The 22568-nt window shown below is 37.5% G+C and overlaps 3 protein-coding genes across 3 annotated transcripts; 2 read left to right on the forward strand and 1 right to left on the reverse strand.

Moving 5' to 3' along the window:
* Window positions 1-5097: 5097 nt before the first annotated feature.
* LOC113293914 (probable leucine-rich repeat receptor-like protein kinase At1g35710) lies at window positions 5098-7155 on the forward strand. The gene has a single exon (XM_026542356.1). The coding sequence runs from the start codon at window positions 5098-5100 to the stop codon at window positions 7153-7155; it is 2058 nt and encodes a 685-aa protein (XP_026398141.1).
* Window positions 7156-9646: 2491 nt separating this feature from the next.
* LOC113293916 (probable serine/threonine-protein kinase SIS8) lies at window positions 9647-12707 on the forward strand. Its single transcript, XM_026542357.1, has 12 exons — window positions 9647-9702; window positions 9836-10701; window positions 10789-10829; window positions 10944-11012; window positions 11096-11196; window positions 11359-11437; window positions 11593-11691; window positions 11822-11890; window positions 11983-12032; window positions 12133-12214; window positions 12348-12442; window positions 12551-12707. Exons 1-12 carry the CDS (start codon window positions 9647-9649, stop codon window positions 12705-12707), a joined length of 1764 nt encoding a protein of 587 aa, XP_026398142.1.
* Window positions 12708-19872: 7165 nt separating this feature from the next.
* On the reverse strand, window positions 19873-21870 carry LOC113294567 (solute carrier family 25 member 44-like). The gene has a single exon (XM_026542959.1). It carries the CDS (start codon window positions 21157-21159, stop codon window positions 20086-20088), a length of 1074 nt encoding a protein of 357 aa, XP_026398744.1. The 5' UTR covers window positions 21160-21870; the 3' UTR covers window positions 19873-20085.
* Window positions 21871-22568: the final 698 nt, after the last annotated feature.

The following is a 22568-nucleotide window of genomic DNA, read 5'->3' on the forward strand; positions in this document are numbered from 1 at the left end:
TCGGATAATTTCCTAGAGGTATGTGGATTGCCTTCTTCCACCTTCAACTTAAATGATATTTTCCCCAATCTAATGCGTTCTCTGGCAGTGTTATATTTTGATGTTGTTAAGAAGAATATTCCATCACACTTCTCTATGTCCAGTCGGGATTCTACTTTATGGCAAAGTAATATCTAGGGTGGTGCATGCTTTGGATTTTCTTAAGACGATTCCCATCAGTGGATTAAATCAAATTCTAGGACCTCGACAATTTAGGTTCGTGTTAAGTTATAGATTGGGCATACCTCTTTTCAGGGAAGATAGTACATGCTCAAGTTGCAACAAAAAGTTGGATATTTTCGGAGACCATTCTTTGCATTGCGCTAATGATGTTGGTATCAAAATCCTCCACGACCTTTCGAGGGATGTATTTGCTGACATTTGTTACAAGGCTGGAGTACATGCGAGGAAGGAGGCTGGAGTACTTCCTTGAGACCCGCGGATATTCTTGTTCACGGTTGGGAGAATGGGCAGGATGCCTATTTTGATGTTTCACCATTCACTGGCGGGGGAGTTCGTACTTTTATACCCAGTCAAGCCATATCTAGTACTACTACGCGTAAATGGAATAAATACCTAGACAAGTGCTCCCTTCATGGGTATGGCTTTGTTGTTTTAGCTTTTTCGACTTTAGGAGAGTTGGACGAAGAAACTATCATTTTCTTGAAGAGGTTAAAGAATTGTATCCAAACCATGACGCTAATTATAAGATAGGCGGTACTTTTTTTATTGAATAGGTTTAGCTATCCAAAAAGATGTTGATGCCCAACTTGTTGCCAGGCTACCCACCAATTTAATGTAATCGACTGTTTTTTTGAAGCTTTATATTATTAGTAGATAACTAAACATCAGACCAGGAAGCTTGGTATTCATCTCCTGTACAAAGAAAAGCACAGCTCTTTAGGTGAATCTCAACAACTGAAAGGCCCATTAGAAAAATCCATGGCCCATTAACAGGATGAGTTTTACTTTTAACCGGAGAATCTCGGATGATCATTAGTTGGCATTTAATTTGTATCTGCTTTAGTCGTATAATTGGAGGCTTTTGATGGTTTACCTTCATTTCCACACAAATTGTTCCGACCATACAAATAAAATAAACTGATATCTCCTCTACATTTTTATAATTGCAATTATAACTGCGCCTACTTGGTCTTTCGCCTTGTATAATTCACAAGGAAATTTTATTTTGATTTATTTTTGCATTATAGGGAATTTTTTGTGTTTAGGTTAAATATGATGATCGTTTAATGATTCTTTGACAAAAAATACTTAGAGATGAAAAAAGATGTTTTGAAATTTGGTTGCCTTGTAATGAATTCTGCGGATCAGGCAATAGTTAGAGTCGAGCTGGGTTGCACAGAAACGGATGCGTAGATGCGGACGCGGACACGACACAATTCTCAAAAAACTAGGACGCGGACACATATATATATGATATTTATATATTATTTATATATACAATCATGTATTCATACAACAAAGTCAGGTGTTTCGATCCTAAAAATTAGAAAATGATGCTACATGTGTATAAATTTCAAAATAAAAGAAGATATTGTTTGTTTATACACGCAGAAGGTCAAACAATCAATCACTATTGAACACATGGCACAATCAAAATGCATTCTTAGATTAACACATGCCCAACTAAGGGTATACGTCATTTCCAATAACAAAACCCTAATAAAATACTAAATGATTGATCTTAATATTTTTTTTTCTTCATTTAGTTAATAATAATAAAAATAAAGGAAAAAGTTTAACTGAAAATGAAAAAGAAATCGTGTCAAACCCGAGTTATTGGTGCGTCCAAACCAGATGCGCAGGACGCGCAACTTAGTGTGTCGGACACGGGTCGTGTCAGCGTCCCACACGCATCCCGTGTCCGGCGCGAATCGGAAGCGAACACTGTTAAAAAAATGGAGCGTCCGTGAAACCCAGGAGTCAAGCAAGGATTCCAAAGCAAATCTTTTTCCACGGAAAATGACAACTTTTAAGCAAAAGACAAAAAAGACCGTAATGACTGTTTGATTTCAACAAGCAGAACAATAAGAGGGTATTAGGATACCAGAAGCAAAAGTCAATTCCAAAATTAAAAGCAGAAAAGTAAATCGCTTCACAAAATGTAAACAATCTCTAAGACTAGATGGAATATAAGGTAGACAAGCTAAATTATGATCTTGAAGCTTCATAACAACGAAGTTTGCGATTGTAGAGGAACTTTAGAAATGTTGGATCTAAAGAAAAGAAAGCTAAAGCAAAGGAGAAGCTAAAGATGTTGTTACTAAGAAAAGATGGAAGGATGGTCTTGATACTCCTCAGTCTCTGCCTCCTCGGGGGAAAGACCAAGATCGCAAAATCCGATTGGGGGTTGATACAAGAGGTTAAGTTTGGGAGAGTGGTCGTGACCGTAGTAAACTCGTAATCCGTGAATCTACCGGAGCAGTTGAGGAGTAAGATGAGCAAGATGAACAAGATGAAGACGAAAGTTAGGAGGAAGATAATGAGATTGATCCAACTCAATTAGTAAACCAAAGCCAAGGAGTATTGGAAGAAGGTGGTCCAAGTCAACAACCTACACAATGCAAGGGGAAAGGAAAAGGAAAAGTTAAAGTTAAAGGTTCGCACCTTCCTCATGTTGATGACATGATACCCGACCTTGATCGTGGTAAAATTTGGGGCACAGGTTCTTTTGATCCGGGGTATCTATTTGGCTACAAAGACTCGTGGGCTCATACTATATGTCAAATCTATGTAAGAATTTTTATCTCGTGCATATGTATTGTTTTGTAATTATACAAAATCTCTTAATCGTATTATCTCCTAATTTCTGGATGTTTTTTAGTGGTACCGGCATTCTTGAATATGTAAGGTACTTTATTTTCAAACCATGCCGGGATTTTGTGCCGCTGTTCTCGATAACTTTTATACCACGCCGGTACTTAAGTTCAAATTTTTTAACTCCTGCATGTTTTTCTTGTGGTACCGGCATGGAAAGTTAGGAGAGAACCATGCCGGTTTAAATATTCCAGGGAATATTCGGTGGTAGGTAAAAAGTTTACTGCGTGCCAGCATGTATTTTTTGGTTGAAGACCACGCCGGCATGTTGATTCAAAATGGGGGATATTTGGTGTCGGCATGCAAATAGTATGAATACCATGCCGGGCATGGGGTGTTCCGGCATGGTATTCATACTACGTGTATGCCGGCACCAAGCTTTTTCAGAGAAAAAAATGGCGGTTTCAAAAAATCAAATCAAATTTTCGACCTCTTTGAAGCATTACCTGTGTGTTGGGGTTGCTTGTATGTTGAACATGTTTACTTTCTTGGGTTGGTTCTTCATAAAACATTTCATGCTCACGAAAATCATGATCCAAGGGTGTTGGTTCATCATATAACTCCAATTTTGAGTTGTTATCATTAACCGTAGATTGAAGATATGATTGTTGTTGTAGTTGAGCTAAAGATTCATCAGCTGCAATTCTCTCCTCACAATCATCTTCCATTTTCACAAAAAAATCTCCACCCAAATATATTTTTCCCTCATTCTACTCTAACCTCCCTCACACAAATTCAAATAAAAATACACACTAAACTATCCCCCAAATACTTAAGATTTTACTAATTACCACTAAACGTGATTAGTGAGGGCTAGATTAGGAATTAAAAAAGTAATTACATAAGGGGTGACCCAGATTTGATATTAGGATCCCTATTTTGTCATGTAGCCATATCCCCCAATTAGTTTCCATATCCCCCAATCGCGCGTTCTTTTTTAAGCGATTGAAAAATTGTTCAGTTAATAATGATGCCATTAATGGCTTATCTCCTAAAATATTATCTTTTATAGATTAGGTGATTTTATTCAAAAAGGTGTTGGAGTTCAGTTTGTTACTAGACTACAACCCAAAGTTGTGTATGAACCTTGATTATTGTTGCATTTATTTCCTAAAATATTATGTTATTACTATTATTTTTATTATTTAGAATCAATTTTATTTTGGATAAAAATATTATTACAACAAACTAGTTGGAAACCTAACAAACTAAATTCCAATAAAGTAATTAAACAGCCAGCACGCCCCAAAAATGTTTTTGATGATCCCAAATTTTTGCTGCCTTGTTACAGTGTAGGATCGATAGATTCCATACTTTCTTTGTGATTGTTATTATGTAAGGATTATAAGAACTTAATACAGTGTTTGTTAGCCAAGCATGTTTAGGTCTAATCCACAGAGGGGTACCCCTATAGTTATACACGGCATCCACCAATTTGGCAATCTGTGGATGAGATAAGATGAATGACAACCTTTCACTGAAAGTCTATCTTAACGATAAGGTTTTCGTTTCATGTGTTAATCAAAGTAAATCTCATCTGTCACCTGAATCCAACGGCACAGAAATCATAAGATAAACTTTAAACGGCTGGATTTAAAAATAAAATGCAGTTTGCATTGAGTCCATTCATTACAGTTATACACGGATAAGGTAGTTGAGGAATTCCTTAGAAATGCGATTTTAGTCCCCATCAATGATAACCTGGAAATTGTCCTTGCGTTGGACCCCAGATTTTTCAATTAATTGAACAAATTTCTTTCGAAAAATTTGTTTTGATCGTGCGGTAGGATTTAGGAGCTCACAAGTTGGCAAATGCATTACTGTCCAACGGTGACATGCATCTGCAAATGTAAGTTGGTCATTGGTACGTGACGTTTTAGACTCACAGTCACAACTAAGAATTAGACGTGTGAAAGAGGAACACAACATATTCTACACCTGTTGGCTTTCTAAGAAAATTGGCATACCAGGAGTCAAACAAGAAGAAAAAGCTAAGTGCTGTGCCGGGTGGACTACTTTAATAATTCTGATGGCTTTGTCTTCAACTTCCTCGTCGGTGAAAAGTACTTGCACAGTGAAGTAAAAGTTAAAGTGGGAAGTTGAAAGGAAATTAATTCATGTACGGATGAGATGACCCATAGCCATCACAATACCATGTGCATATAATAAACACATTACACATATTCGTTCTTCTTTCTCCAATTACATACAACCAATAAAATGATCCTAATATCAGGAGTCTCCATTGATGTTCTGTTGTTAGTGTTGCTGGTGTTGGTTTTCTCTTCTAGTTTACATATCTCAGTTTCTGGTTCTTCGTTTAGTTTAACTGATACAAAACAAGTACAAGTTAATGAAGAAATGGAAGCTCTTCTGCAGTGGAAATCAACCTTTATTAACCAAACTTCACTTCTCCTTCCATCTTGGAACAGAAATTCTACTAATGGTACAATAAGTCCATGCAAATGGTACGGAATCACTTGTAACGACGATGGAATTATCACGGAATTGGATCTTGCAGGTTTGGGTTTACAAGGTGCACTCCATGATTTAAATTTTGCATCTTTCTCCAATTTGGTTAGGCTTGACTTAAGCGACAACAAGATCTTCGGATTTATTCCTTCGCAAATTGGTAGTCTTTCAAAACTCACCCATCTTTATCTTTTAAATAATTCGATCAGTGGGTTTATCCCTCAAGAAATTGGCAATTTGCATTCTCTTACTAATCTGTGGTTGTCTTTTAACCAACTCAATGGTTCTATTCCTTCTTCTATATGCAACCTGACCAACTTGATCGGCTTCTCGGTCAGATCTAATAACCTTTCTGGTATCATTCCTCGGGATATCGGAAATTTAAAGTCTCTTAGTGCTTTGTTTTTATCCTCCAACACTTTCACTGGTTCAATCCCTACTTCTTTAAACAATTTGACTAATCTGCGCCGTCTTTTTCTTCATGAAAATCATCTCTCTGGTTCGATCCCTCAAGATATAGGAAATTTAAGGTCTCTTTATCACTTATCTTTGTATATGAATAAACTAACTGGTTCAATTCCCACTTCTGTGGGTAATTTGAGAAACGTAACTCAATTCTCTCTTTCTGACAATCAATTATCTGGGTCATTACCATCAGAGTTCGGAAATCTAACCATGTTGACGCTACTGTCTGTGGATAGTAACTCTCTTTCGGGGAGTATACCTGCTAGTATAGGGTACTGCATCGAGCTTACATATCTAAACCTTGGCAACAACAATTTTTCTGGAGGTATTCCAAATGAGCTTGCAAATGCAGGATTACTGGAATATTTGCAACTAAATGATAACAACCTCAGTGGCACTCTTTCTAGTTCATTCGGTAAACTTCAGCACTTGAAAGTTCTCAATTTAGCGGACAACTATGTTGAAGGCAATATACTTTCTGAGTTTGGTTCACTTTATGACCTTCAGATCCTTTCTCTGAGGTCAAACAAGTTCAGTGGGTCTATTCCTGAAGAGATTGCTAATTTGCATGAACTCCGTATTTTGGACTTGTCGCAAAACAATCTCAGTGGCCTAATTCCTAGGAATATCGGCAACCTTAGGAAGCTATTAAATAGACTTGAAGACATATCTCAAATTACCTATTATGCCTCCGAGAATGTGGAGTTGAATATGGTGATCAAAGGGATCACTGCACCTCTTCCGATATTCTTAAGTTACACTTCAGCGATTGATCTGTCGAGCAACAGTATTGAGGGAAACATTCCAATGGAAATAGGATCACTGAAAGGGCTTTATATGCTTAATTTGTCCCACAATCATTTCTCGGGTGATATCCCTGCGAATGTTGGAGACATGTCTGGTTTAGAGTCCTTGGATTTAAGTTGGAATAAATTGTCTGGAAATATCCCACAATCTTTGACATCAATGGATTCTCTTGGTTTCATGAACTTATCTTACAACAAGTTGAGTGGCAAGATTCCAGAAGGAACTCACTTTGAGACTTTGAGTTGGGATGGTTCAGTTTTCATTGGGAACAATTTATTGTGCGGCTCACCTACGAAGAATGTTTGCAAGGGTGATCAGAGTATTGGCTCTACAAACGCGGTTGCAAAAGATGATCAAGAGGATGCAGATGAGGGATTACTGTTTTACGGCGTTATTGCTATGGGCTTTGTAGTTGGATTTTGGGGTTTATTCTTTGTTTTGCTTCTTAAAAAAGAGAAATGGTGGACGGTGTACTGGGAAACTGTTGATTCTGTTGCAGTTGGAATTGCATGCCGCACTAAAAAGAAATTGTAGAAATAAAGTTGTCGTGTTTATTATTTGTAACTTGGATACTGTAGATTTCTAAATTGTGTTGCAATTAGAGAAATCTCAGGTTGTAATTCAAAAGCATGATTTATGTTTCATTAGTTCTATTAAAACTTTGTTTCTTGTTTCTTCAAGTCTCAACCAAGAGAATAGAAATGGTAGGATAGAATTATTCCCAAGTCATCTAAACTCAACCACACAACCTCATAGAGAAAGTATACGGTTTGCATAGTCTGATAAATCTCTAGGAATTCTTATCATGCATGAACCCGTTGGCGCCTAAAGAATATCTAAGAGGATTCAAGTTAGCATGTGGAGACAGACTCATGAGGACTACCTTAGCGGTGAACCACGTACCTTGATCATTCTCCAATCTTGTTAGTCTTAACATGAGCTGCAACAGACTCTTCGGATTCATTGCCTCCAAAATTGGTAATCTTTCAAAACTCGCGTACCTTGATCTTTATGAAAATCAAATAAGTGGATTCATCCCTCACCAAATTGTTAATCTTTCAAACCTCACTTACGTTGATCTTTCTACAAATCACATTGGTGGATTCATCCCTCGTCAAATATGTAATCTTTCAAAACTCACACGCCTTGATCTTTCTGGAAATCAAATTAGTGGATTCATCCCTCAACAGATTGGCAATTTACATTTTCTCGCTGATTTATGGTTGCATGAAAACAAACTCATCGGTTCGGTCCCTACTTGATTAGCCTATCAATCAGTACAAATCACCTTTCGGGCATCATTCCACGAGATATCAGAAATCTAAGATCTCTTACTTACTTGGGTTTATATGTGAATAATCTTACCGGTTCATTTCCTGCTTCTTTATGCAATATGAGCAACCTTAATACTCTGTACCTTTATAATAATGAGCTTGCTGGTTCAATCCCTCATGATGTAGGAAAGCTAAGGTCTCTTGTTAACTTATACTTATCCTTTAATTATCTGACCGGTTCAATTCCTCGTGATATAGGAAAGCTAACGTCTCTTAATGTCTTAGGTTTAAGCGGGAATATGTTAACTGGTGCAATCCCCCAAGATATAGGAAATCTAACTATATAGGAAATCTTGTCAATATATATGAACAAACTAACTGGTTCAATCCCTACTTGTATGGGTAATTTGAGAAGTTTAACTCATTTATCTCTTTTTGAAAACCAATTAATTGGGTCATTACCAAAAGAATTAGGGGAGCATACCTATTAGTATATGGTTCTGTAGCAGTCTTGTATACCTACATTTAAATGACAACAATCTCAATGTCACTCTTTCTAGTTCATTCAGTAAACTTCAACACTTGATAGTTCTTAACTTAGCCAATAACAAGTTTGGAGGCAATATACCCATCGAGCTTGGTTCACTCAATTACCTTCAGATTCTTTCTTTAAGGTCAAACAAATTCAATGGTCCTATTCCTGAAGCGATTTTTTATTTGCGTCAAATCCTTATTTTAGACTTGACGCAGACTTAATGACACGGTATTGGCGGGCTCTAATTAGGCCTGCACACGGTTCGGTGCGGTGCGGTTATCGATAAAACCGTTGATCTAACCGTAATAAAATCGGTTTTCACTTCAAGAATTAGCGTAATGCTGATACATTAATACAGGCAACCCATCTATTTTTATTTTTCTTTATTATTATTGGGCTACTTATTATGATATTGCCCGTTCACTAGTCAAAGCCATCTTGACTAGAGACCAATTTTAACATTTCCGGATGTCGACGAGTACGGTGGCTCTGATCTTAATTTAAACACTTCTCACTTCTGGAAGTTATTTCCACTTTGGCCACCACCCACGGTGCGTGGGTATCATCTAACTCATGAAGTTGATCACGACACTGACAATCTTTGCCGCGACATTTCCTTGATACTTGAAATTAAGCAATGAGGGAATATGACAAGACCCTAGTTCCAATATATGGGTCAATGGGTTTGTACAATAGAGGTGAAACAGGCCAAAGCATGATCGTGCAAGCTGTCGCTTATTTTCTCCCTTCACTGCTACTCTTTTCCTAAGGACAAAAACTCCAGCTGAACATGTGCCATGTGGATGAAAATAGGTCTGACCTTCATGGATGAACTACAAACAGTTAAAACTGCTAAAAGAAAACCCCCGAGTACCACCAACGGCCACCACTAGCTAGCACTGGAAGTTACCTTAATGTTCTTCGTTGATACGTTTTCTGGATTACTCTCTCTAATTTTGAAATAAAAACCGCCCATCACCACCACCACTGATACCAGGAGACCAGATGTTGTGAAAGAGTAGACAAAACTTTGAAGCAGCAGGACATGCAAATCTTAAACAGTAATTCAACAACTTGATATATTCTTACTGATGATGTTTCATTGATACATTCATACATCCTCTCAGTAATGTATTGGTAAATTAACAAACCAACCTCTAGGAAAGGAATTGCCATGAATTCGAGAGATAATTTGTTCTTGAATATATTGGAGTCAATGGGTCAAGCAATTATTGTATTTGATGCCACTGTCACTGGCACGGTAACTTACTGGTAAATACTTTTTCTCTGTGTGTGCATTTCTCAATTTGGGATTACACTTAGAAAGTTAGAAATTATTAATTAGTAGTTTTACGGTTTTTAGATTGTGCCCTTGATTGATTATGCTCATATGTGGATTACACAGGAATCGTTCAGCTGAGAACCTTTATGGTTACTCTGCCTCAGAAGCCCTTGGTCAGAATATCCTTGACCTCACTGTCATAAGAGAGGCCAGAGAAGACGCGATGCACATTTTATGCAAGAGTGTCTCGGGAGGAAATTGGACGGGGACATTTCCAGTTAAGACTAAACAAGGGGATCGAAAGTTTGTGCATATTTCCAATACCCCGCTCTATGATGATAATGGAAGTATTGTTGGGATTGTATGTACATCTGTTGACGCACGGGACTTTCTTCAAATGGACCAAATACAACCAGTTTCATCATCGAAGGTCGGTTCCACCTTTACTCATTCGACATCTAAACCTGATCATATTGATTCTCAACAACCTCTGCATGTTGTAGTTACTTCATGTGGAGCTCGAACACTTATTACACGAGACATACCTTTTAGAGTTGTCCCAGTGGAAAAACTCCCTGGAAGAAAAGTGGCAAGATATGGTGGGAACAGTGAAGGCGAAATTGGTACTTCAGCAGCAGTGGCTTGCATTGGCAAGAAAAACATATCATGGCCATGGAAAGTAAGTCAATGTGATGGGTTGGTAGAAAGGACTAGACATCGCATCTTTGCCTGCATGAGTAATGAACAAGAAAATGACTTTGTTCGGCCAAAGAGTTCAGTGTCCAACGGAAAGCCTAAACTCCTGGTTATGGGAAGTCATAACCAATTTGCAAATGATGCTAATGATTCTAATGCGACTGCAAAAATTAGCGTAAGCCACACTAGTAATAGCATTAGCAGTCCTCTTTGTAAATTTGGTACGGGAACAGATTCATCAGATTATGACATCTTGTCGGAAGAGTTAAGGGTTGGGGAAAAATTAGGGCAAGGTACTGCGAACTTTTGATATTTATTTAGATTAAGGAATTGGTTTTCGATTTTAATATGCCGTAATTTGCTGATCTGAATGCTCTCAGGTTCATGCGGAACTGTATATCATGGTATGTGGTGTGGTTCGGTAAGTTTTCTGTTCTTTTATAAGAACTTCATCAGCTGGAGTAATAGTTATGCCTAAATTTGAAAACATAGTGCCCCAGTTAAGATCGTAAGAGGCACAATCTTCTTTTTGCAGGACGTTGCTCTAAAGTTTTTTTTTAAGTTCGAGTACTCTGATGACCTGCTACACTCTTTCAGACAAGAGGTAGTTCTTCAACTTAAGCTCATTACTGTCCTCAATAAACATGCATATATATGCTTTCTTGTAAATGCACATATTTTTCGCAGGTGTTGCTTATGAAGAAGCTCCGTCATCCAAATGTATTACTCTTTATGGGGGTAGTAACTTCACCACAGCACTTGTGCATTGTAACAGAGTTCATGCCACGGTTTGTTCTTTACTTTATGTTGTGATCGAAACTTCATAATCTACCATGGAGCACTCTAGTTCTTGTGTTCCGTATATCGAAGATGATTCCTTAATTGTTTTGAGTTTGTTTTGATTATCCTTTATCTTTCTATTAAACGGGTCAAGAATATTCGCTATGTAGGGGAAGTTTGTTTCAGTTGCTTCATCACAGCACTGGTAAGATAGATCGGAAGCGGCGTGTGCTCATGGCTTTAGACATTGTACGTACTCCTTACATAAGGCATAAACTAAAATATTAGCTAGTTTATAAATACTAGACTATGGCTTTTGAAGTACTTACTTTTTCGGTATTTTGTTGCTTGCAATTTTCCTTCCTCTTATGTTAGACCTCTTATTTTCGCCAACTTTTCTTTAGGCACGTGGTATGAGTTATCTTCATCATCTCAACCCAGCAATTGTCCATTGTGATTTGAAGTCATCAAATCTGTTGGTTGATAAGAATTGGACAGTGAAGGTGCATGTTCGCTACCTTTTTTTTTTGTTCGCTACCTTCTAAGTTATGATTCTTTTGTTCCATTACGTTTGTCTTACTAAAATTTGCTTACAATATATCATCTGTTAATCTATTTTGTTTTCCTTTTTAGGTTGGTGATTTCGGTCTTTCACGACTCAAACATGCAACGTATCTCTCTATGAAGTCAGGGAAAGGAACGGTATGTACTATATACCATTACCTTAAGTACTAGTATTTTTACCAAGTTCCGCGCTTATGAGTTTGTCTTTCCACTTCTTCTCTTCCCTCCAGCCGCAGTGGATGGCTCCAGAGGTTATCCGTAACGAACCCTCAGATGAGAAGTAAGTTAGAAATGATTCGACCTGCTTTCTTAAAGATAAGATTTGGGTTATTCGACTTCTGTCACCTTCAATTTCTTGAGTAATGCATGGTAAACTACAGGTCAGATGTATATAGCTTTGGGGTAGTATTGTGGGAGCTTGCTACAGGAAAGATCCCTTGGGATACCCTCAACTCATTCCAGGTATTCGTTTAACAGATACAAAAAACTTGGTTCCACTTCTCATTTATGCACCAAAAGATGTGCGTGCCCTTTTATTATAATTATATATGAATAATGCAACATTCACATTTTTAACAAATGATCACTTATGCAGGTGATTGGAGCTGTAGGATTCATGGACCGACGGCTTGAGATTCCAGAGGATACAGACCCACATTGGGCATCTCTAATTGAGAGCTGCTGGCAAAGGTGTTTGACTATATGGCAACTGCTATACAATTGTTTGTAACCATGTACAATAATGCATGTCTCTTATATCTCGGTAATTAATATCTTTTTTCACTTTTGACCAAATAGTGACCCAAGATGCCGTCCAACATTCGAGGAATTATTAGGAAAGCTGAAAACTCTTCAAAAACGTTATTATGTTCAAAACGCGACATCAAAGACATGCTCGGCCAGGGTTAGCAATGATGTACCACGATACAAACACGATGAAGAAGAAGTGGAGTAAATTATCTAGCAGCAGGGATATTTATGGCGGATGGATTCAACGTTCAGGTTATTCGTAAGATCGGGATTGTTCGGACTCCAAGCCAACTTTTAGAGTTGTTGGAATCCTGCAACAATGAACGGCCTGTTAGATGTACAAAAATAATGTGAAAAGAAATGAATCAAAGCGACTCTACCAAAACAACTTGACGAGAGAAGAATCGCATATTCATATAAATACGAGTAGACATAGGACTTGGTGCATGGTATACACGCATATTCATGGGTTGGGTCATGTATCGTTTTTCTCACCCGCTTCATCCTCGTTTGTCAATAGTCCATAGGAATATGATTATATAGTGCAGTTCATACTCTAATATACTAAAGAAATTCAATCACCCATAAAATCCTTAGGTCCCTAAGATCAAACCACACCACATTGCAAAAACATTTTTATTAAAAACTCATTTTTCTCCTACAGTTATTACATCAGAAAATGGGTCATTTGTCCAAATAATTTTAATACATGGTTCAAATGGACGAGTAAAATTTTTTATGGGTGAAATGGACACCAAAAAAATAGCAAAGATGAAACTGGATTCATCCTGGTTTTAAACTTAAAAGAGAGCAAGGATGAAACTGGATGCATCCTGATGTAAATTAAAAATAAGAAAAAGTATTTCAAAACGGAAAATGGTTCATTTGTCCAAATATTTTTAAAACACTGTTCTAATGGACAAGTAAAAATTAGTATGGGTGAAATGGACACAAAAAAAATAGGAAGGATGAAACTGGATTCATCCTGGCTTAAACTTAAAAAGTAGCAAGGATGAAACTGGATGCATCCTGTGTAAATTAAAAATAAGAAAAAGTATTTGAAAATTAGTAGGATGAAACTGTTTACATCCTGGCTATTTTTACATTTTTGTCCATTTAAACAGTATCAAAATCTAGATGTCTTTTTCACCCAGAAATTATTGATTTTGGTCTTTTTAACCAATTTTGTGATTTCAAAATGGGTAGGATGAAACTGTTTACATCCTGACTATTTTTACATTTTTGTCCATTTAAACAGTATCAAAATCTAAATGTTCTTTTCACCCAGGAATTATTAATCGTAGTCTTTTTAACCAATTTTGTGTTTTACATTGAATAACTGTCATCATGTTATTATGTTACCATTTTGTGAATGGGTAGGTGTTGAAACACCAAATCTTGCCGTATTACTTTGTAGGCGTGACCTATGTGAGCTAGGTACTCGCCTAAGTGCACGAGATGGAAAGTGGCTGCCTCACCGATGAGGCTCCCAAGGCCCAAAGGCGGGGACTACTACTTCGAGAAAAACTTCTGGTCGTGTTATGGGCGCCTCACACAACATATTGTGTGGCCGTTACTTGGTGTAAACCTAGTTTAGGAAAGATTCTAGGAAAATCTTTCCACTGTTTATTACTACTAGTACTCTGAAGTATCTGGAAGGTTTCTCGAGTTTATTGGGGAAGTTGGAACTCATTACTATGTAACTGGACTCCAAATTGGGCTTTGACTAACGGGCCGGTTAAATTTCAAGAAATTAAAAGCAGAGACGACATATAATATCAACTTCTTTTCGAGAGAGAGGAGAACATGAAATAGTTTATGGTAGCCGAAATGAAAATTCTTCGAAAATTCTCGCTTTTAAAGCAGTTTGGGTAAAAACGAAGAAAAGCCTAGTTTGGACGCTAGTTTGCTGACAGATGATGCGGCAAAGAAATGCAGGTCCAAGTGGAAAGCCAGATGCACGGGTATGTGCACATGAAGGCATACAAAATAGTTTTCCAATTCTATGTGACCTTATAAGGGGTGTTTATTGGATAGTTCAATTACCTATATATCCTTGAATCTAAAATCAAAAAATAAACTATCCTAAACATATATTTTTCTTCCTCCAGCTAAACCACCTTCCTTTTCTCTCAGATTTTTTTTTCGTCACTGTAATTAATTATCGATTCGTGAAAATTCGATGATCGGTTAAATTGAATTATATAATGGATCGTACAAAGAAAAAAGCAAACGTCAGGTGTTCTAAATCCTCTTCGAATCCATGAATTAAAGAAGAAGAATCAATTGAAGATGAAGGTGTAAAAACTATAATTGAACCGGAAATTGAATAGGAAATTCAACCATTTGAAGCTCCAAATACTGAAATGAGGATAAGAAGGTATTCCCTACAAACCCAATATTTTATTTGTTTTTTTTCATGGATTGAATGGGTTAAATTGCCAAAAACTTAGGGTTTTTTACGGTTACAGTAGCGGGTTCGGCTGATAATTGAGTTGAGTTTTGAGCCGAACTGTTCTTGAAATTTTACCCTGAAAGTGTCTATGAACAGTTCGGCTAAACCGTAAATGTCAATTTTTAGCCGCACCCCAAAATGTGTATTGAATACGTCCCAGAACAGTGTCAGGTTCGGCTAATACCTTGCAAACCTTCACGGCCGAACCTGAGAAGTGAAATTTACCCCAGGTGGTTGTCAGGTTCGGCTGACTCGATTAGATCACTTTCAAGCCAAACCTCTCTCTGTAAAAACTACGAAAATATTGATTTGCAGGCTCTAGGTTCGGCTAGCTCGTGTTGTTGAGTTATCAGCCGAACCTTCTCTTTGCACACTCAAGTTTTTCGATCTTGTTTTGGCCATAACATTTTCGTCCGATGTCGGAATGACCTCATTCTTTTTGCGTTGTGTTTTTCTTTTCATTCTCTTGAAGTTGAAGATAAGATCTAATTGATTTTAATGAGTTTAATATGGACCTTGGTATTCTCCATCATTAGACTTCACTTTCTTAACACTTTTAGTAATTTCCACTTTTTTTGTTTGGTTCATCCTATAAAAAGGCTGCACAATAGAAAACATATGTAATAAAAAGCCTAACCCCTAAATGTGTATGAATTTAAGTGTTTCATGGAAACTCAGTATCATGTTCGGCTGATGTGATTTTTTGAATATGAGTCGAACTTGGAAAAATATATAGTTCGGCTGATACGATATTTAGAGTGAGAACCGAACCTAACTCTCAGGAATAAGTTCGGCTTGTTATTAGCATTTAATATAAGCCAAACTAGGATCTTGCAAATAGGTTGGAAGTTGGAAAATGAAGGTTCGGCGTATAATGTTAACAAATTCAGCTAGCCGAAATGTTCATCAATTTAGTGGGTTCGACTTATATTTTTAAGCCGAAATAGTCCTGGTTAGCTGAACCATGATGAAAAATACACTTTTTTGATGATTTCAAGCTACAAAAGTGAGATTAAACATAAAATAGAAGTGTACATGTGTGTTAGAAGCATTGGGTTCCTCATCTATGTATTCATCATATGGATTTGGCTCATAAAAACCATCATATTGAGTTTGAGTTTGAGTTTGTGTAAAATCATTCTCACAATCTAAGAAATCAGCCATATCTGAATCATTGTTGTAGTTGATATGTATTTTTCTAGGTTTTTTAGATGAAGAATGACCCTCCTCATCCTCCATTGAATCAACAAGAAAAAATTTCTCACTTTCTCCTTCTCTCCTTCTCAATAAAAACTTTGATTTTTTTTTTCCCCAAATTTTTTCATCTAAACAAACCTTTATAATTCTGAAAATTATCTTAATCACTAAACAAAAGTTTTAATCACTAATCTAGATTACTAACACTAATACATAAAGGGTAGATTTTTCATTAAAAAAATTGGTTAAGGGGATTTCTGATTTTGTTATTTCACATCCCTTTTTGTCTTTATTCAGTATGCCTAATAAGATTTCAGTATGCCCAAAATTATAGTTCATCAGGAAAATGAAGTAGGTGTTGAGATACCCATACAGACTTCATAAGTGAAGCCCAAAAAGTCCAAGTTGGTGCAGTAGTTCTCAAAGAGTGTTAGGGTAAGTCCGGTAACTTACCCTCACAGTTTCTGCTAGGGGTGAGCATTTGGCCCGTAATACGCGGATTTAACCGGGACTAACCGTGTTTTTTTGGATGGATGTCCGGACCGTTCGTTAATGAATTGGATGCGGATGTAATATTAGAAATCCAACGGATTACGCATCGGGCCCGGATGCAACCTTGAAAATACGTTGGACATCCATATCCGTTAAATTAAGAGCATTTATATAGTTTTAGAAAATATCGTGGATCATTTTGGAATTCATAAGTTGTTTTCTTGGGATGTTAACCATGGCATTTATATATTTGTATACATATATTGGATATGTAGGTTTTATAAGGAGTCATTTGTGTTGGCTTTATTTTCTTTATTATAAATTCTAATTAAAACAAATCCATTGGATTATCCGTATCCAATCCGTCCATCCGTTGGATGCAAATCCGTCGGATGTTGGATTTGATGCGGATGCCAAATTTGAAATCCGCTTTGTATTGGTTTCGATGCGGATGAAGTGAAAATCGGTCCATGCCGGCCCATGCTCACCCCTAGTTTCTGCATCCAGAGAGTTTTTTAGGTACTTCTTTCCACAATAACGAAACCGAGAAATCTAGTCCAAAATCAAAATCAAAAACCTAACAAAGTTGAAGTTTTTCTTTTCAAATTATGCTTCTTCCCTTTTCCACAAATATTTCTCGTTGTCGACTAATCTATCTCTTCCCAAAATGACTTGTTATGAGATGTACATTAGAAGGTATTTTTCGACACATCCTTTGATTTTTAAACAATCTCGTTAATAAATCTAATCGAAATCAAAAATACATAGGTTCAAAATGAAGCTGCAGCCCAAAGTTTGGTTTGGAGATTAACCATAAAAAAGTCAAACGAGCTGACCGAACTCCTAGCTAGGTCTTGAGAAGAAGGATTGGTTTGGGGTACTTTTTCTAATTGGAGGATATTAAGTGGATAAGGTGAGGGGTATATTTATTGTGTAGTAGGGGTATATTTGTAGGGTATGAAAACTAGGGTATACAATCAATGTACCCTTCATTATTTTAGTTGGGGATCATTTAAACTAGGGGTGCACATACCCTACCCATATCCGCCAACCCTATCCTATCCGCCAGTTTTTTAACCGTATCCTATCCTATCCACTATTTGGCGGGTAGGGTGGCGGGTAAAGATTTTCTTAACCGCCAGTAAACGGGTAGGGTGGCGGGTATGGACCATATCCTACCCACCCTACCTAGAAGTACATACCCTACTCCTACCCTACCCGCCAGTTTTTTGACCGTATCCTACCGTATCCATTATTTGGCGGGTAGGGTGGCGAGTAAAGATTTTCTTAACCGCCGGTAAACGGGTAGGGTAGCGGGTATAGGCCATATCCAACCCACCCTACCCGTTGTGCAGTCCTAATTTAAACCCGGTTCTAGTGTAATTAAATAAATTTAGTTGCGAAATGACAAAAAGCAGTCGTGGTGTAGTTGGGTATCACATCTTCCCAAAACGGAGAAGGTCCCCAGTTCAAACCTGGGCGAAACCATCCTCTTTTTTTTTCTCTCTTTTCTAAACCGGTTCCCAGTTCGAATCTGGGCGATGCCATTGTTTTTGTTTTTGGCTTATTGCAACTATTGGTTCATTAGTTTGATATGTGCGATCGAGCTAATCCTTTTGTTTTTTTGCAGGATATGGGAATTCTCAATCGGTTTATACATGATCAACATTTGGCCGGATTCCATGCTGCTGACCGGCTGTATATGGCGTTGTGGAAGCTTCTTCTACGGCATTGTTTGGTCCCATCATTGGTGAATAGGCTTACATATGTACAGGTATATAGTTCATACTATGTTTGCATTTCCAAGTTCCCATGTGTAGAGCAGGAATTGATAGATTGCACTTGAACTGACCTTATATATGTCTAAGAGAATCGATTTAATAAAGAGGTGTTTCCAAGGTAATTCATTTTCTCTCTCGGGATTTTGGGAAGTTGACCATCTTATCGGATTTGTCTACAATGCTTGCTGCAGTACTCTACACCTTCCATGTTTACCGTGTCAGGAAACACCTCTTTCACTTTAGAAAGTTAGCGTAATGGTCAAGAGGTGGACAAGGCAAGCTCAGTAAATTCCATTTTTTTCATCAAAGCATTAGTTACTGCAGTACTTTCTTGTCTTACAAATTTCCTGTATCCATGAATACTCTGGACCATCTCTTACTTGCTACAACAAGTTAGAGAGTTCAGCACCATCAGTTTCTGAAGTTCAGATAAGTTCTCCTGGATACAATTCACTGTGCAGAAATTACATAAAAAAACAAACAGGAAACAGTAAATCTCTGCTTACATAGACGAGTCCAAATTGTATGGTAGGCGACCTCATACAATGAACTGGCACCATCTCTGCCAGGTTGAATAGAAATAATTGATTAGATTGTTGATATGCTTTTTTTAAGGATGTGGGAGTTCTCGGGTGGTTTATATACATGATGGCCGTTTGGCCGGATTCTTTAATACTTACTGCTGTATATGGTGTTGTGGAAGCTCCCATCGTTGGATAATTGGTGGATAAGCATACATATTTTGTGTCATTTGCAATTTCCATGAATAGTCCACCGATTAATCTTGCAAGTTTTACTGCAGTTGAATTGACCCTAACCGGTGTTTGCATTCAGTTTCTTATTCTTCTAAGTGCAGCAATTAATGTTACAAGTTTATTATTTTGTGTTTCGCTAATTTTTTTGGTTTTATTTCCCCTGGAAGGCCCCCAATAGGCAAATATCGTAATTGATGGGCACCCTCTGTCCAAAGTTATGCAACCTATACAGAGCACAGCTGCTCTTTAGTATTCTAAGACCAAGGTCCAGTTGAGTTGGTAGGTACACATCTTATGCCAAATCTAAATATCCCCACTAGAAAAATCAGACATAAAGGGTGACAAGAGTAATGACTTTTAATTTTTAAGATAATGTTAATTGGGTTATCATAAATATTAATCAATTCCTAAACAAAGTGCAACTTGCAAATGCAGATATCTTATTCAACCCTACAAAAATCTTATCCATAAGACTTGATCAAACAGACAAACACCATTTGTAGAAAGAATCTTGAGTTTCTGATTTTTGCTCTTCTTTATTTAAGTTAACACTAATCAAGACACTAATTTATTTCAATAATTATAATTAGTGGAATACATCAAATTTCACTCACATTGAGAAAAGATTATGAGCCTGCCAAAGTTTTTGGAGACCCCTTTTTTCTTTTCAAGAACTTTCCATTATTCAAATGTATGGAATGAACTTCCTCTTAATAACATTTTTTATACATACATAATACAAGAAGAAGGAAAAAAAAAAAGATAATACAACGAGAAAAACAAAAGAACAAGAAAACAGAGAAAAAACCCCAAACAGATATAGAGAACAAAACTCTGTTTTGATCAAGTTATAATAAGCTAGCAGAGATTAGAGAACTAAACTTTATCTTGATCATCATCATATCATGTTAAGCTTTCTTGGTTTTTGGCAGACATTCGTTTAAGAAATTCATAAGTTGTGATCATAGTAGTAGCAGACATAGACATTGAAGCCCATCTAGGACCTAATCCTCTGTAACAAGCAGACCAACCACCTTCTCTTACTAAATTCTTGACAGTCTGTCCGATTGTCGGAGGCCGTTTATCGTTCCCTTCTCCGTCGAGGACCTGTAATCTTGTCTTGATTGTATCAAGTGGCATTGTAATTAAAGCTGAAACACCACCAGCCATTGCTGCACTTAATCCTTGAACTGCCATTACAGTTTTCGAATCAGGCCGGAAACTACTCACACTACTACCATTCTCATTGATATTCTCTTCCTTTTTACAGAAATAACAACCAACTCCACCCCAAACAAATCTCTGGGTGACGGAGTATGATGCCCACCACACAGCATTTGATGGTGCATAAGTTAATATTGACATCCCAAACCCTCTATATAATCCTCTAATACCATCTGCACTGAGGATCTTCCTAAACGCATCGATTCCACCACGGTATTTGCAATTCGACGACGCCGATGCATTCACAGTCGGGTTCTTCTCCATTTGATTCATACAACCACCTTGAACCATAAGTCTCTGACTTACGACATCAATTGGAGTCCAAACAATTTGCGCAGCCATAGCAGCACTCAAACCAGCAACAGCATTAGCAATTGCAGCAGCAGTTGGCTCAGGAAACCCCAATCTCACCGTTGCAATACCAACATTACTCTTTGTGACCTCCAATGCAGTCATGTATAGCGCTCTAGCCGGAATCGTCCCTGTCAACGACGTCGCAAATCCCCGATATAGCCCACGAAAACCTTCACGCCGTAACATCGACATGGCAATTTTGGCACAAGAAGATTCCGCTGGACATACTTGTTGCCTGGTCTTGAGCACTACAACAGGGTATAATGTTGCTGATACACCTGAAAACAAAGCCGCTCCGAGAAAGAAGAATTTTGATTTGTCGAGCATTTTCCAATCTATATCTGCTGGTAAATGTATCTCTTGTGCCGAATCTTCATCGGCAGCGGTGCTTAAACTCATCTTCGCCACTTTGAACCACAATCAAGAAAGTCCCCAAAACCAAAATTGAAGAAAAACTTACCAAATTACCCACTAAACCCTTAAAAAAAACTATACAGAAATCAAAACCAAACCCAGATCTAAAAATCCTCTAAAAAGCACTGTACAGAATCCAAAAAAAATTGAACAAAACCCCTGAAAAAATCCCTTCAAAAAAAACTATATGACAGAGATCGATAATAACTCTATTTGACACAGATCTTGGATATGACAAAAACAGAGATAAAATATTACTCTAAATTCGTTGTTCCCTTCACTCTAGTGTAAGTAATTGTGATAGTTTTCTTCTGTGAAACCAGATTTTGGATCGAATAACACTAACAAGAATCAACGGATTAAACATCATCTTCCTTGGAAAATGAAAAAAACGGATTGATAATTCTTACCAGAAGCAGAAGATAATAGTAATCGTTGATAGTAAAAATTGTCAATCCTTGTTTTTTCATTTCGGCAGTGACAATACTCCAACAATCAAACCAATCCAGATGATTCTCACAAAGAAGAATGAATCTGAGAAGGAGGTTTTGGACATCAGACAGAGAGAAAGTAGGAGGTGTTAGAAGAATTCCAGGGGAGGAGGAAAGTGAAAGATAGAGAGAAAGTGGTGGCGGAATTTGATGGAGAGTTTTTTTCTCGTTACCAACAAAATCAGAGAGATATTTGAAGATCGTCTCTAGAGGAGACTAAGGACACGTGCCTCTGATCGGCTTGGAGATGATGTTTGTTAGGGTTTTCGGAATGGGTTGTGCCGTGGTAGATGGGCAGGGGAGACACGTTTCTGACGTGTCAGTCCAATCCCATATGATATATATTATGATGATGCCTTTTCGGGAAACCAAACTTGGTTATTACACTTTTCCGAGTTTTTTTTAGCATTTTATTTTATGGTTCCGGTTCACCTCAACCCGGTTCAGCATTTTATTTATCAGAAGATAGTACCGTAACTGGTCCAACAAACCACACCATGTTGTCGAGCGTTGTGCAATTGACACTCTACCAGTAATCCAGGGTAGTTATGTCATTTCAATGCTGAGTAAGGCGGCTTTCTCGGGTGGATGGTCTGGCCATGTCTCACCAATTCATCCCTAAATTCCTACAAGATGTGGATGACCCAAGGAAAATGACTTAATGTCTGAATCAGGAAAGCAGGGGAAAAGTTAAGAATCTCATTTTGTTTCCCGTTCCATAGGATTTTGTTTTCGGGGTGTTGTTATCGAGCTCATGGTCTCCAATAACTTGGGCTCATGATTTTCTCTCAATGTGAGTGAAATTTGCTGTGGCCCTTGTGTGGGGGTGGTGGTGGATTTTGATGCACTCCACTGATCATAATTAATGAACTAGATTTAGTCATTTGGGAATCTTGATTAGTG

This window comes from Papaver somniferum, chromosome 7, assembly GCF_003573695.1.
Source record: "Papaver somniferum cultivar HN1 chromosome 7, ASM357369v1, whole genome shotgun sequence".
NCBI lineage: Eukaryota > Viridiplantae > Streptophyta > Magnoliopsida > Ranunculales > Papaveraceae > Papaver > Papaver somniferum.